Source organism: Nasonia vitripennis (assembly GCF_009193385.2).
Source record: "Nasonia vitripennis strain AsymCx chromosome 4 unlocalized genomic scaffold, Nvit_psr_1.1 chr4_random0003, whole genome shotgun sequence".
NCBI classification, from domain to species: domain Eukaryota; kingdom Metazoa; phylum Arthropoda; class Insecta; order Hymenoptera; family Pteromalidae; genus Nasonia; species Nasonia vitripennis.
In genome coordinates, this window is record NW_022279638.1 from 2798831 (window position 1) to 2813665 (window position 14835).

The following is a 14835-nucleotide window of genomic DNA, read 5'->3' on the forward strand; positions in this document are numbered from 1 at the left end:
CGTCCAAAAGCTGCGTACAAGAGCTAGATTGGAGGCCAAGAAGAGGCAGGGCTGTCGAATGTTCGTCAGGGAAGGGAGACTATACATGCGCTGTAACGATGACAGCGAGCGTGCTACGATCATCAACACCGACGCCGAGCTGGAGACTTTTTTAGCCCGGTTTCCGCCCGCTGCCAACATCTTCCAACACTGAGGCTACAACACACACACACACACACACACACACACATCATTCCACCACACGCACCATCAAGCTCATCTGCCACGTCTTCATCTCGTTCTAAGGTATCTCTGTCCGAAGGTTTACGAGTCTGTCATTTTAATACAAACTCGCTTACGGGTCACATTGAGATGATCAGGCTTTCCTTATCCACTCGCTCTCCATTCCACGTAATAGCTGTTACTGAGACCTGGTTAAGCGACAAGGTAACGTCCATCCCTTCTCTGGACGATTACCTACTGTACAGACGAGACAGAAACAGAAACGGAGATGTGGCCCTCTACATACACAAATCTCTGACAGTTAGCGTTATTTCATCATCTGACGGTGAATGGTCTGGTAAGCCAGGAAAGCCTGAATATCTCTTCTGTGAAGTATCGGCAAAGGGAGTCTCTCCTATCTTGGTGGGGTTTGTGTATCGTCCACCTCATGCTCCTTTCTTCCAAGGCTCTAACTTCATAGACCAGCTAACAACCCACATGCACAAGTACTTCACGGTTTGTGTATCGTCCACCTCATGCTCCTTTCTTCCAAGGCTCTAACTTCATAGACCAGCTAACAACCCACATGCACAAGTACTTCACGAAGGTTATAATGGGAAACTTTAATTCTGACCAACTCTTCTCATCTGAAGACGCCAATTGCATCAGGGCCTTCATTGATGAAAACTCCCTTTCGTCTGTTCCCTCTGGTGCCACGCACCACAAACAGGGTTCTGACACCTGGCTTGACTTGAGTCTAATCGATGAGCAGGATCGCCTGCTGTCATACTGGAAGACAGACGCACCTTTCATCAACAGACACGACCTTATCACGGCCACTCTCGACGTAAAGATTCCATGCTACGTACCTAACACATACTCTTACAGAAACTTTAATGGAATCAGTGCCGAGAAGCTAAGGGACTTTCTTAGCACATGTGACTGGTCATCTCTCACCACGTCATCACTCGACGAAAGCATATCTATACTTAACGATAACCTAACAAACGCCATCAATCATCTCGCCCATTGCGGACTAAGCCACCAGGACGACAACGTCACCCGTGGACTCTTCGTGACCTTGTATCCGAGAGGGATAGACTTTACAGGCGTTTCAGGGACTCTAGGCTCGATTCGGATCTCCGCATTTACAGACTAGTTAGAGATTATGCTCACAAACAAGTCGAGGAAGCCAGGCTGAATTATTATTATTCACGCCTGTCTACCTTGACCGACGTTGCCGAGATCTGGAGAGAGCTGGAGAAACTTGGAATTTCTGCCACTAAGGCCCCATTACCATCCCGATTTACCACAGATGAACTCAACAGGCATTTCAGCGCGATCTCCAACGATCCGTTGGCCCCTGTCGTTGAGGATTATCTTCTCACCCTGGAAAGTCTTGACCTCCCGGAACACTTCGAGTTCAGCACAGGAGTGACTGGTACACAGGCAAGTCTCAGAATACCTTGAATCAAGGCTCCTACTAGATAATCTTCAAACAGGCTTCCGCACTGGTCACAGCACTTAGTCTGGCCTAATTAAGCTAACTGATGATGCCAGGGCCGGGATAAACAAAACGAAAGTAACACTTCTCCTTCTCTTTGACTTTAGCAAGGCGTTTGACACTGTGTGTCACGTCAGGCTCCTGAGAAAGCTATCCACCTTCGGCTTCTCAAAGCCGAAGGTGGATAGCTCAAGGTCATCCGCTGGTTTGCCTCCTACCTCACTGGGAGAGAGCAGGCCGTCGTTGGTGACAATAGCGAACGTTCCACCCCTCGGCGTCTTAACATTGGCGTCCCGCAGGATCCGTTCTGGGTCCCTTGCTGTTCGCATTGTACATTAAAGACATCGGTTTCTGTCTTGATACCTATGTTTCCCATCTCAAATATGCGGATGACTTGAAAATTTACAGCCAATGCCACCTTGAGGAGCTCGATTCTTTATCAAACAGGATGAGTGCTAATGCCGAGAGGGTAATGGGCTGGGCTGCATAGAACAGGCTAAAACTCAATGTTAACAAAACCAAAGCAATTGTCCTGGGCTCCCCCTACTACATAAATATACTACCTTCGATAGCTAACACCTGTATCAACATTGGGGGTGCCCAAGTCAGCTTTGAATCTTCTGTGCGTAATCTGGGATTGATGCTTGACTCTAAACTCACGTGGAAGGAGCACGTTACACAAGTGAGTAAACGTGCTCACTCGCTAATGTACAGGCTTTATTTTTTCAGAAAAAGTACCAATCTCAGATTGCGCAAGCACTTAGTGCAAGCGCTCCTGTTTCCCCTTATAGACTACTGTTCTCTTGTATACTGTGACCTGACGCAGGAACTCGACTTAAAACTACGGAGGCTCGTGAATACGGGGATTCGGTACATCTATGGTGTAAGGAGAGATGAGCACATCTCGCCATACAGGCAGGAGCTGCATAGCTTACCACTGCCGGATGCAGGAAGTATTTCACTGCTTGTTTCTTACGAAAAATGTTTAACACTGCCGTACCATCATACGTACTGGCCTACTTCGATTTTCGCGTAACACTCCGGACTGTTAGGGTGGAAGTGACACCTCTGGATATCCCTACTTTCGCGACGGAGACGCTGAGGAACTCGTTTCATATCAGCGCCTCATACCTATGGAACAACCTGCCAATCACACCTCCGTAACACTACATCCATCGCAGTATTCAAGAAACTAGCTAAAGATTACTTTTTCGAACTCGAAAACCCATAAACACATAAACATCGTGTACACAGTCACGCACACGCACACACTTGCTCACTCTCGCTTAACCCATCTTCACCTCAATATACTTTCACACTACACACCTACTAAAACAGGATACCTCAAACTTATTATTTTTGTACTTTTACTACTCTGCTGTACATATTGAGTCGTACAACATAATGTACGCAAATAAAAATTAATTAATCTAATCTAATCTAAGCTCTCTCTCTCTACTGAAAGACTCGAAGCTGATCAGACGCAACGCCGACTTGTGGCTACTCCCACTTTCAAATATATTATTTAAACCTCACAAATATATTATTTATTTAAACCACCACTCCAACAAGAAGAAAGCAGCGCAACACCGCAGAGCACGCTGTCCGCACAGCGCCAAGTGGGAAGGGGAAATCTCTCTCTCTCTCTCTCTCCCTCCCTCCCTCCCTCTCTCTCTCTCTCTCTGGCGCTGCGATCACGTGAGTACAACTGCTTTGCCTGCTATCTCCTGTTTTCACGTTCTTTTACTGCCGCACGCTGCCTCCGGGCGTCTTCTTTTATAGAGTGTTGCACGCTACTAATTGCAACCTTCAGGCCAATTAATAAATTGCTGGAGGCTGCATTCTACTCTTGCCTGCTTTTTCCGAGAACATCTGCCGTAATTTTCTAACCTCAAAACACCTCGCACGGTTTGGCTCTTTTCCCGCACGGCTTTCGCTCAACGTTTCGACCACCTGTTGCCATCTAGTGAGCAGACTGAACACCATCGCGGCGCCACTCAGTTTAAGGTCGGTAAACGCTCTCTCTTCTCTCACCATTGCTCCACCTAGAGGACAGATCACCAACTACGGTGAGAAACAACGAGATGAGCACAATGAATGCGGGAAACGACGATGCGGGATACGAGACCTGCGGAAAATGCAATAACATCATTAAGAACAAGGCCCCTAAGAAATGTGATATATGTAACACACATTACCACTCCAAGTGTGTTACATTCACATCTTCAAAGGTCAGAGGTAGGGCGGTCCTGACCTGCGACGGCGCGATTTGTATGGAGGAAGTGGAGAGGGAGCAGGCCAAGAAAAGGCTTAACTCCTCGCAGCTCAATCTATCGCTGGCAGGGCCTAAATCTACATCTAAGCAGGCAACGACCAAGCCCTACAGCTCTGCACCACAATCTCGCGCCCCATCTCGAAATAGATCTCCTGCTCGTCAAACAACACCATCGACGATCGAGAGCTCCCTTAAAAATATCCTAGAGGCTCTAGCTGACATCCGCAAGAAACAGGAGGCATCCCTGAAGACTCAAAACGAGATGGCGAAGAGGATGACCGAGATTGAGCAAAGGCTGGCTCCCCTAGAGCAGAGGCTCAAGGCCCTTGATGACCTGCCGCAGCTTACTTCTCGCATTAATGATGCTGAGAAAAACATCAGTGAGCTGCAGGCAAAGCTAGAAGACCTGGCATCGAGGAATCTTGCTATCCCGCAGCCAACCAACAGCAGTAACGGCACACCTCACGACGGCAACTACAACGAACTGGCTCACCTCCGCAGGGAAATATCCGTCATCAAAAGGCAGCAGGAGCACACCAACAACGACAATGTCGTTGTGATTACGGGGCTCCGATACACTGAGGAATCCTCATTGCGGCTGCTGGCTTATGCGGTGCTCACTGCGCTGGACCCCACAGTTCTCCAACGAGACGTAGTAAGAGCGAGGGTTATGGGAAGACTGGACACAGCCGCTGACAACTCAGCCAGAATGCCACCTCTTGCTGTCACTCTGGCGTCACATGCCCTCGCCTGCTCAATAATAGCTGCGAAGGCCAGAAAGCGCAAGCTCCACACAGCGGAGCTGGATGCAGACCTACTGGAGGAAGCGCGAGCCCCAGCTCCAGACCACCAGTGGCTAATCAACATCAATCCGCTCCTTCCCCCAGAGGTGCACAAGCTGAGGGTCAGAGCGCGGATGGAGGTCAAGAGGAGGGAAGGATGTCGTACATACGTGAGGAATGGCAAGCTCTACATCCGCCTCAACGACAACCGCGCCGTCGTCATCGAAACCGAGGAACACCTAGATAATTTTTTATCTCGGACACCACCAAACAACAGCAACAACAACAACATCAACTAAAATACATACACCTCATTCCACCCAAACCACCATCATCAACTTCATCGATCGCGAAATCTTCACACTCCAAGGTAACTCTGTCAGAAGGACTGCGGGTCTGTCACTTCAATGCGAACTCTCTCACGGGGCACATTGAAGTGATAAGACTCTTTTTGTCTGCTCGTCCCACTTTTCACGTAATAGCTGTAACAGAAACCTGGCTCAATGATAAAGTAACCTCGATTCCCACACTGACTAACTATACGCTACACAGACGAGACAGAAACAGAAACGGTGGAGGAGTGGCCCTCTACATCCACAACACGCTGACTGCTACAATAATATCTTCATCCGACGGGATCTGGACGGGAAAGCCAGGCTACCCGGAGTATCTCTTCTGTGAGATCACTGCGAAGGGAGTCCCACCTATTTTCGTGGCGGTTGTGTATCGGCCACCACACGCGCCCTTCTTACAAGGAAACAATTTCATTGAACAGCTGAATAGTCACATGCACAACTACTCCACGAAAGTTATAATGGGAGATTTTAACGCAGATCAACTCTCCTCCTCAGAAGATGCCAAGTTCATCAAGGCCCTCATAGAAGAGAACTCCCTCAAACCGGTGCCCTATGGTGCTACGCACCACAAGCAAAACTCTGACACATGGCTCGACCTCTGCCTGGTCGACGAACAGGATTGCCTAATTTCACACTGGAAGACTGACTCACCATTCATAAACGGACATGACCTCATTACGGCTACACTCGACGTGCAAATTCCACGACAAGCACCTAGAACATACTCCTATAGAAATTACAAAGGCATCAGTGCTGAAAAACTAAACAACTACCTCAACACATGTGACTGGTCTACAATCGACACATCATCCCTTGACGCATGCATCAACACTCTCAACACCAACCTAACAAACGCCATCAATCAGCTCGCCCCATTACGGACTGTAACGCCAGGACCCACACGACACCCGTGGTTCACCTCGGCTCTTCGAGACCTTGTGACTGAGCGGGACAGACTATACATGATATTTCGCAGGACACGTCATCCTCGAGATCAACTTCTTTATACACAAGCAGTAAATAACGCACATAAGCAGGTCGAGGAAGCCAAACTGAACTACTATCACTCACGACTATCAAACATAACAGATGTAGGAGAAATCTGGAGAGAACTCGAGAAACTTGGAATCACCACCTCCAAGGAAACCACTCCATCTCGCTTCTCAACAGATGATCTTAACAGATACTTCAGCGGGATATCCAATGATCCACTCGCCCCTTCTGTCGACGAACAACTGCAATCACTTGATAGTCTGGAATATCCTGTCCACTTCAGCTTCAGTGAGATTACGGAATCGGACGTGTTGGCCGCAGTTCAGCATTTCACCTCTCAGGCCAGGGGAACTGATGGCATCCCACAGGTTGTTGTCTCCAAGGCCATGCCAGTACTGGCGCCCATATTATGTCGTATCTTTAACCTGTCCTTGAGCGAGTCATGCTTCCCCTCGGACTGGAAAAGGTCACTGGTACGTGCACTCAACAAAGTCAGTTCTCCAAAATCCACTACTGACTATCGTCCGATCTCACTCTTATGTTTTCTATCCAAGGCGCTGGAGTGGCTGGTACATAGGCAGCTTTCTCATTACCTGGAAACTAGGCTCTTCCTTGATGACCTACAGACAGGTTTTCGTACCGGTCACAGCACACAGTCCGGCTTAATAAAGCTGACTGATGATGTCAGGCTTGGAATAGACAAAAAGAAGGTCACACTTCTTCTTCTTTTTGATTTTAGCAAGGCGTTTGACACTGTGTGTCACGCCAAGCTCCTTAGAAAGCTAACCTCTTTCGGCTTTTCTAAGCAGGTCATCCGATGGATTGCATCTTATCTCACGGGCAGACGGCAGGCCGTCATTGGTGACGACAATCAACTATCCTCTTACCTTCCGCTCAATACGGGAGTCCCACAAGGATCCGTACTGGGCCCTCTACTTTTTGCACTGTACGTCAATGACATAAGCCTCTGCCTGGACGTGGATATTGCACATCTGATCTATGCGGATGACCTGCAGATCTACACCCAGTGCCACCTCGAGGATCTTGACTCCTGTTCCGACAGAATGAGAGCTAATGCCGAGAGGATAAGGTGCTGGGCTGGGCATAACAACCTAAAACTCAATGTCCTCAAAACTAAGGCGATCGTCCTGGGCTCGCCCTACTATATCAATGCTCTACCTACAATGGCTAACACGTACATCAATATAGGGGGAGCCCGGGTTGATTTTGAATCTTCTGTGCGCAGCCTGGGGGTCGTGCTTGACTCCAAACTAACCTGGAAAGAACACGTAACACAAATGTGTAGGCGTGCTCACTCTCTTATGTATAGGCTATACTTTTTCAGGAAAAGCACGAACCTCGGTCTGCGTAAACACCTCGTCCAGGCCCTACTATTCCCGATCATAGACTACTGCTCACTGGTTTACTGCAACTTGACACAAGAACTCGACATTAAACTACTAAGACTGGTTAACACAGGTATACGTTACATCTATGGTCTTAAGAGGGGCGAGCACATCTCGCCTTACAGGCGCGAGCTGCAATGGCTCACCACTGCCGGACGTAGGAAGTACTTTGCGGCCTGCTTCTTGCGAAAGCTCTTTAACAATGCTAAACCATCTTATTTAATTGCCTACTTTGACTTCCACGTCGCGCTCCGTCCTGTGAGGGGTGAAGCGATACCGCTAGACATACCTCCTTTCTCGTCGGAGGCGCTGAGGAATTCATTTCACATAATCGCCGCATACGTTTGGAATTCATTACCCTCACGATTACGAGACATCATACCCATCAATCATTTCAAAAGCGAGGCTAAAAAATACTTTTTTAGCCTTGAAAATTCGTAATTCGTAATCATCCTCATAGCAAACCAAGCACTTACCTCTCATACAGTCTCATACATCACCATCATTAAACAAAACTACAAACACACACACACACACACACACACACACACACACACCTTCAAGCACACCTACACACATATCCTCAATCCAATTAAACTTTAAATTATGTATCGATATATACAAGTATTGTACAACACATTGTACAGCAAATAAATCTAATCTAATCTAATCTAATCTCTCTCTCTCTCTCTCTCTCTCTCTCTCTCGAAAGGGCTTAAAGTGCATCAAGCACGAGTGTATGTATCATATATTCTATAACTCAGCGTAAAAGATTCTATGATGTTTCAGTAGTAAATAAACGTGAGAATAGGTCCATCAATCCCGAGTCTTACTCGAGTATTAATTACCACAGTCATAATTTGTGTACGTTAAACCCTGCTTCCAACCCATTCCTTGAGCCAAATAATCGTATTCCGACACTCTCTGCGTCCGCATAGACGGAAATCATTTGAGCAACTGAGGGGAATCCAGATAGTTCCACGAAAATCTCTTATTGACATTATTGCTTGGCGCGCCGACCCCAAAGCTTGGCGGGACAAAGATTACTCGAATGCGCGTAAGCAAAGCGCCAACGTCACAATACATAATGCTTATTGAAAAAAAAAGAAAGTTAATTTCAATCTCTTCAGGTACTTTTTGTTGCAGAGCACGTTTATGATTTTTGTCAAACTATTTTTCGCTTTTTTTTAATCATCCAATAGTACAAATAATTCGGCTATAATGCATTTGATAGAGAAAACAATTATCTACTTAGTAAACGTTCCATCCACCACTTCGGCAAGATTTACTCCATTAATACTCTTATAATAGTCACCCATCCCTCTAACTGTCTTATAACATTTTTTATATGATCCCCCTTTATTCTTACTGACTAACTATACTCATACTAACTCCAGCTGCTCGCTCTTTGTCATTTATCAAAAACAATTATAAAACCATCAACATTCTACTTATGTAAACAATACTTTATTTATTAGAAGTATAGATTTAGTTGAACTGTTACAATGCCGCTACCCTAAGCGGGTCTTGGGCGTTGTCGTCCAGATCGGACGGGTGGGTGCCTATCACCACCACACAGCGCGTCCTCAGGTTGCGGATAGAGTAACAGCCCCTGAGAAACATGTTAGCTGCGAATAAATTGAATAAGCAGTCGCGGACAGCCGATAGGAACAGGCGTGGGTGTGATGAGCCCACGCTGTCGAACGCATTCGTCTAGAAACACTACGCAAGCACCACAATAAAAAACACTTCACCTTATCTCTTAATCTATCTCTTTCATCACACATTACAAAAATGGGCAAAAATCCTGCTGCCGAGGAGGATGCGGGAGCGATGACAACTGCCCCGAAAGGGGATGTGTAGAATGATACATCACCTGGTCTTACACGGTAACGATTCCAGCGAAGGCGCGCTCTGCCTTGTAGGGGGGCGTTAGGATGCGAGAATGAAACCGTAGTGTGTCTTACGACGAGTTAACACAGTCCTCGTAAAAATCGGAAAGCTCTCATTCTTAGTTCTAGAGAGGTATGGGGGTTATCACCTCTAGAACGGTGGACTAACCTACGATCGGAAGATCCAAAGCGCGCGGGTTTAACATACTATCATGGTTCAAAAAAATCAAAACCAAACCAAAAGGGACTTAATGGTCGGAACTTGGAATGTTCCCAGTCTATACAGAGCAGACGCGTTTAAAGAACTCATAAAGGAAGCTGATTGGTACAATCTAGATTTGGTAGCAATACAGGAATCGTGGTGGCCAGATGGCGGAGTACTAGCATCGGGTAACTTCACGTACCTGTATGGGGCCGGGAGCGGGGGATCCCTAGGCACCGGATTTCTCGTAAGCAAAAGCATCATACATACGGTTAAAAGTTTCAAATCCGTCAATGATAGGCTCTCGTACATCATCATCGAAGGTGAATGGTATAGATATGTATTTATTAATGTACACTGTCCTACGAAGGACAAAGAAGAAGAAGCTAAGGATCTCTATTACGAATATTTAGAGCAGGTAATCGATCAGTTCGCGCCTTACGACACAAGAATAGTATTAGGCGATATCAATGCTAAAATAGGTAGGGAGGAAATGTTTAGGTCTACTATAGGGAAGGAAAGCCTACACGAAGCCAGCAATGATAACGGTATTAGGGTTATAAATTTCGCAGCAGCAAATTTATGACCCTAATACTGTTATCATTGCTGGCTTCGCCGGACAAGGCCACGCAGAACCAAATTGATCAATTTCTCATTAAAAAAAGACGTCATACTAACGTACTCGACGTAAGGGCTTATAGAGGGGCAGATAGCGACTCGGACCACTTCCTAGTAGTACCGAATTAAGAGCTAGATTAATAGCGAATCAAAATAGTAAGCAAACAAACAAGGTAAAAAGCTTCGATACTGAGAAACTACGAGATAGAACAGAGCGAATTAGGTACCAGATACAAAACGGTAAAAGAGGCCGCAAACAAAGTACTGGGTAAAAAGAAAAAGCCAAAGAGCAAACCATGGTTTGACGAAGAGCGCGAACTCTGGTTTGAAAGGCGCAAAAAGGCTAAATTAGATAGCTTACACAATAGAAGCGATAGGACCGTAGAAGAGTATTCTAACGTAAGGAAACAGGCGGGTGCGATCTACAGAAATAAGAATCGAGAGTATCAAAAGAATCTTATCAGAATAGAAACTAACAGTAAGGAAAATTACCCCCGCGAAATGTACAGAGGGATTAACGCCATCAGAAAGGGTTTTAGGAATAGAGCGCAATTCTTGAAGGACGAAATCAGGAACCTCGTAACAAATGACAACGAATTACTGTCGCTGTGGAAAAACTATTTCGATAAATTATTAAACGTACGCGAAAATAGCGAAGAATTAAGGGACGAAATTCACACTGCCGAACTCCACGTAGAGGAACCGAGCTACCAAGAAGTATAGACCGCGATTAAAAAACTAAAAAACAACAAAGCAGCGGGAAATGACTCTATACCTGCTGAGTTACTCAAATGTGGGGGCGTCGAGCTTACTTTTAAAATTTATAAACTAGTATGTGCCATATGGAAAAATGAAACAATACCCGGAAATTGGAAGGAATCTATCATTATACCGATTTTAAAAAGTGGGATAAGACAGACTGCAACAACTATAGGGGTATCTCGCTTTTAGCAACGTGCTACAAAGTTCTGTCAAACATAATACAAGCTAGACTCACTCCATTCGCGGAAGATATAGTAGGAAATTATCAGTGCGGATTTCGGCGCAACATATCGACGAGCGATCAAATGTTTACCATAAGACAGTAGTTAGAGAAAAAGTGGGAATTTTTCGAAACCATACACTAATGATTTATAGATTTTAAAAAAGCGTACGATTCTATTGAGCGAAGCAAAATGTATCAAATTCTAGTACTTCTCGGTGTACCAAAAAAAGTCGTGAGATTGAGTCAAATATGTCTGAACGAAAGCACGGGAAAGGTCCGAGTAGGCAGTAATGTATGAGAACCCTTCACGATACGCGATGGTTTAAAACATGGGGATGGGCTCTCTACGGTTCTGTTCAACCTAACGTTAGAGTATGTCATTAGAAAAATGCAGGCTAGCCAGCTAGGCGCAATACTTAATGGAACAACGCAGATACTAGGCTACGCAGATGATTTGGATATACTGCGGGATTGTAGGGAAACGGTAGCAAGAAACGCAGAAATCCTCATAAAAGCGGCAGGTATACAGGGTTAGAAGTGAGTGAATCAAAAACAAAGTACATGATTGTGGATAAACTAGGCATCTGCAGAGGGGAGGGAGATTTCAGAGTTGGGAATTTTACTTTTGAAAAGGTAATGTCGAAATAAACAAGAGACTCCATTTGGGTAATGCTTGCTTCTACGCCGTGAGTAATTTACTTAAGTCGAGGCAATTGTCTATAAACGTTAAAATAAGAATATATAGGACAATAATACTGCCGGTGGTTTTGTACGGGTGCGAAACGTGGGCTCTCACTAAGCAGGCGGACAACCGTTTTAGGGTATTTGAAAATAAAGTCTTGCAAAAAATATACGGGCCGAAGAAAGATGAGGAAACCGGGGAATGGAGGAGACTACACAATGATGAGTTACACAATCTGTACGCATCACCAAATATTAACAGAATAATATACCGATTTTTAAAAAGGGGGATAAGACAGACTGCAATAACTATAGGGGTATTTCACTTTTAGCAACGTGCTACAAAGTTCTGTCAAACGTAATACAAGCTAGACTCACTCCATTCGCAGAAGATATAGTACGAGATTATCAGTGCGGATTTCGGCGCAACAGATCGACGAGCGATCAAATGTTTACCATAAGACAGTTGTTAGAGAAAAAGTGGGAATTTTGCGAAACCATACACCAACTATTTATAGATTTAAAAAAAGCGTATGACTCTATTAAGCGAAGCAAAATGTATCAAATTCTAGTACTTCTCGGTGTACCGAAAAAACTCGTGAGATTAATTCAAATATGTCTGAACGGAAGCACGGGAAAGGTCCGAGTAGGCGGTAATGTATCAGAACCCTTCATGATACGCGATGGTTTAAAACAAGGGGATAGGCTCTCTACGGTGCTGTTCAACTTAACGTTAGAGTATGCCGTTAGAAAAATGCAGGTTAGCCAGCTGGGCGCAACGCTTAATGGAACAACGCAGATACTAGGCTACGCAGATGATTTGGATATACTGGCGGATTGTAGGGGAACGGTAGCAAGAAACGCGGAAATCCTCATAAAAGCGGTGGAGTATACAGGGTTAGAAGTGAGTGAATCAAAAACAAAGTACATGATTGTGGATAAGCTAGGCATCTGCAGAGGGGAGAAAGATCTCAGAATTGGGAATTTTACTTTTAAAAAGGTTAGCGAATTCAGGTATCTGGGTACGACCATAAATGATAGAAACGAGATTAATGTCGAAATAAATAAGAGACTCCATTCGGGTAATGCTTGCTTCTACGCCGTGAGTAATTTACTTAAGTCGAGGCTGTTGTATAAAAACGTTAAAATAAGAATATACAGGACAATAATATTGCCGGGGGTTCTGTACGGGTGCAAAACGTGGGCTCTCACTAAGCAGGCGGACAACCGTTTTAGGGTATTTGAAAATAAAGTCTTGCGAAAAATATACGGGCCGAAGAAAGATGAGGAAACCGGGGAATGGAGGAGACTACACAATGATGAGTTACACAATCTGTACGCGTCACCAAATATTAACAGAATAATAAAATCGCGCAGATTGGGATGGGCAGGGCACGTAGCGAGAATGAGAGACGACCGTACGGCAGCGCGTGTCATGAAGGGCAGGCCGATGGTAACGCGACCTCTAGGTAGACCTAGACGCAGATGGGAGGACAACGTAAAAGCGAACCTAGTAGAAATAGGACGGGTGGGTGTCGATCGGAGGGGTGCATCTTTGGTGGGATTGACACAAGACAGGGCAGCGTGGAAGGCTTGCGTAGATGAGGCGATGAAGTTTCGAGTTCCAAATGCCATTAAAAAAAAAAAATAGATTTAGTTAAAGGAAGCTAAATGTCCATGAAATGGCAGCGGTTTTTCATTGTGTATTATATTACTATGTATTATAATAATTCTTGCTTAGCTTATAATATCTTAGTTTTGTGTCAAATGCAGTTATAACAAACACATCAAGCAAGATTGATTATTCGGGAGCTCTATTATCTTAGAAAGAAGTAAACATTCGGTTCGAGATATTCTGCATATAACCGATAAGTAAGTACAGTTTTCAAAATTTGATAAACTTGAACAAATTATTAGGTATAAAGAATATTACCATTTATTATAGCTTCTGTTGCTAAATGTTCCATGATTACATCATGTGCACTATTCCATTCTTCCGCGTAGATGAAGTACCATGCGGCTTCATTAAATCTGAAAAATTTGATAAACGTAATATATATTTTTACCAAAGTAGTATTTCAAACTGACTAAAGTCTAAAGCGTAAAAAATAGTATTTTTAGTTCAAATCAAAGTCGAGCAAGTTTTAGATGAATATTTGCAGTCAAACGATATCAGCGTTTTTTTTTTTTTATAAATGTCAAGGGTTTATTAGTCCATTTAAGTATTAAATGAATGCATGAATGAATTAATTAATTAATATCTAGAAGCTCCATACCTACTAGTAACTAATACAATTTTTATAAAATATATTCGTATTCTCGTGTTTTCTTATAGATATGAAGCAGGGCTCAAAACAACAGATTTTTATACGATATGCTAGTTAGAATTTCAGCGGAAGAATAAAATTTAATACGACTAATAAATGAAACTACATAAAACTACTATAAAATGAAATACGACTAAATTTAATACTAACTAGTAGCTTAGCTTGATTGGCTTGCAATAACCAACATCCTTATATTATAAGTTCTAATGAACCAAGCAATAAAGCATTTCTTGATGACATTAAAATGCCTAGAAACTAATTATGCGACAATTAGTAAATAAATTCTGCGCACTTTAAAACTTGAGAATCAAAATTTTAAATTTGTTGTTTAGACAATTTTGGACGGAAAATTGCACTTCATTTAGTTTTTGGCAAACAAAACAGAAATTATTGTAGCAATCTTAATCAGGCCAATGGAAGACTTTTAGAGAACTAACAGTAGCTACACAGTGGTCGAATGAACCGATCGGATAATGAAAACCGAAGTTAAGCCGAAAAAAAAACGGAAAATTCTATGGTTTAAAAAAAAAATTCTTAACTCCGCTATTTATTAATTTTAATCCCTGTTAAACAAATAATTTTTGCACAATCATCGTTTGAATATTTTTTTTTT

At 43.9% G+C, this 14835-nt stretch overlaps 1 protein-coding gene across 10 annotated transcripts in view; it reads right to left on the minus strand.

Annotated features, from left to right (window-relative positions):
• Positions 1–14835, minus strand: part of LOC100679705 (nuclear pore complex protein Nup98-Nup96) — a 429239-nt gene that overhangs the window by 48276 nt on the left and 366128 nt on the right. For 9 of the 10 annotated variants that reach the window (XR_004345266.1, XM_031928065.2, XM_031928066.2 and 6 more), the window contains one exon: positions 13829–13926. The exons of the other annotated variant lie outside the window; for it this stretch is intronic. Coding sequence is in view for 8 of the 9 variants with exons in the window: in XM_031928065.2 (XP_031783925.1) it covers positions 13829–13926 (98 nt within the window). In the remaining variant the exon portion in view is untranslated. The remainder of the gene's footprint in view (positions 1–13828; positions 13927–14835) is intronic. 10 annotated transcript variants of the gene reach the window in all.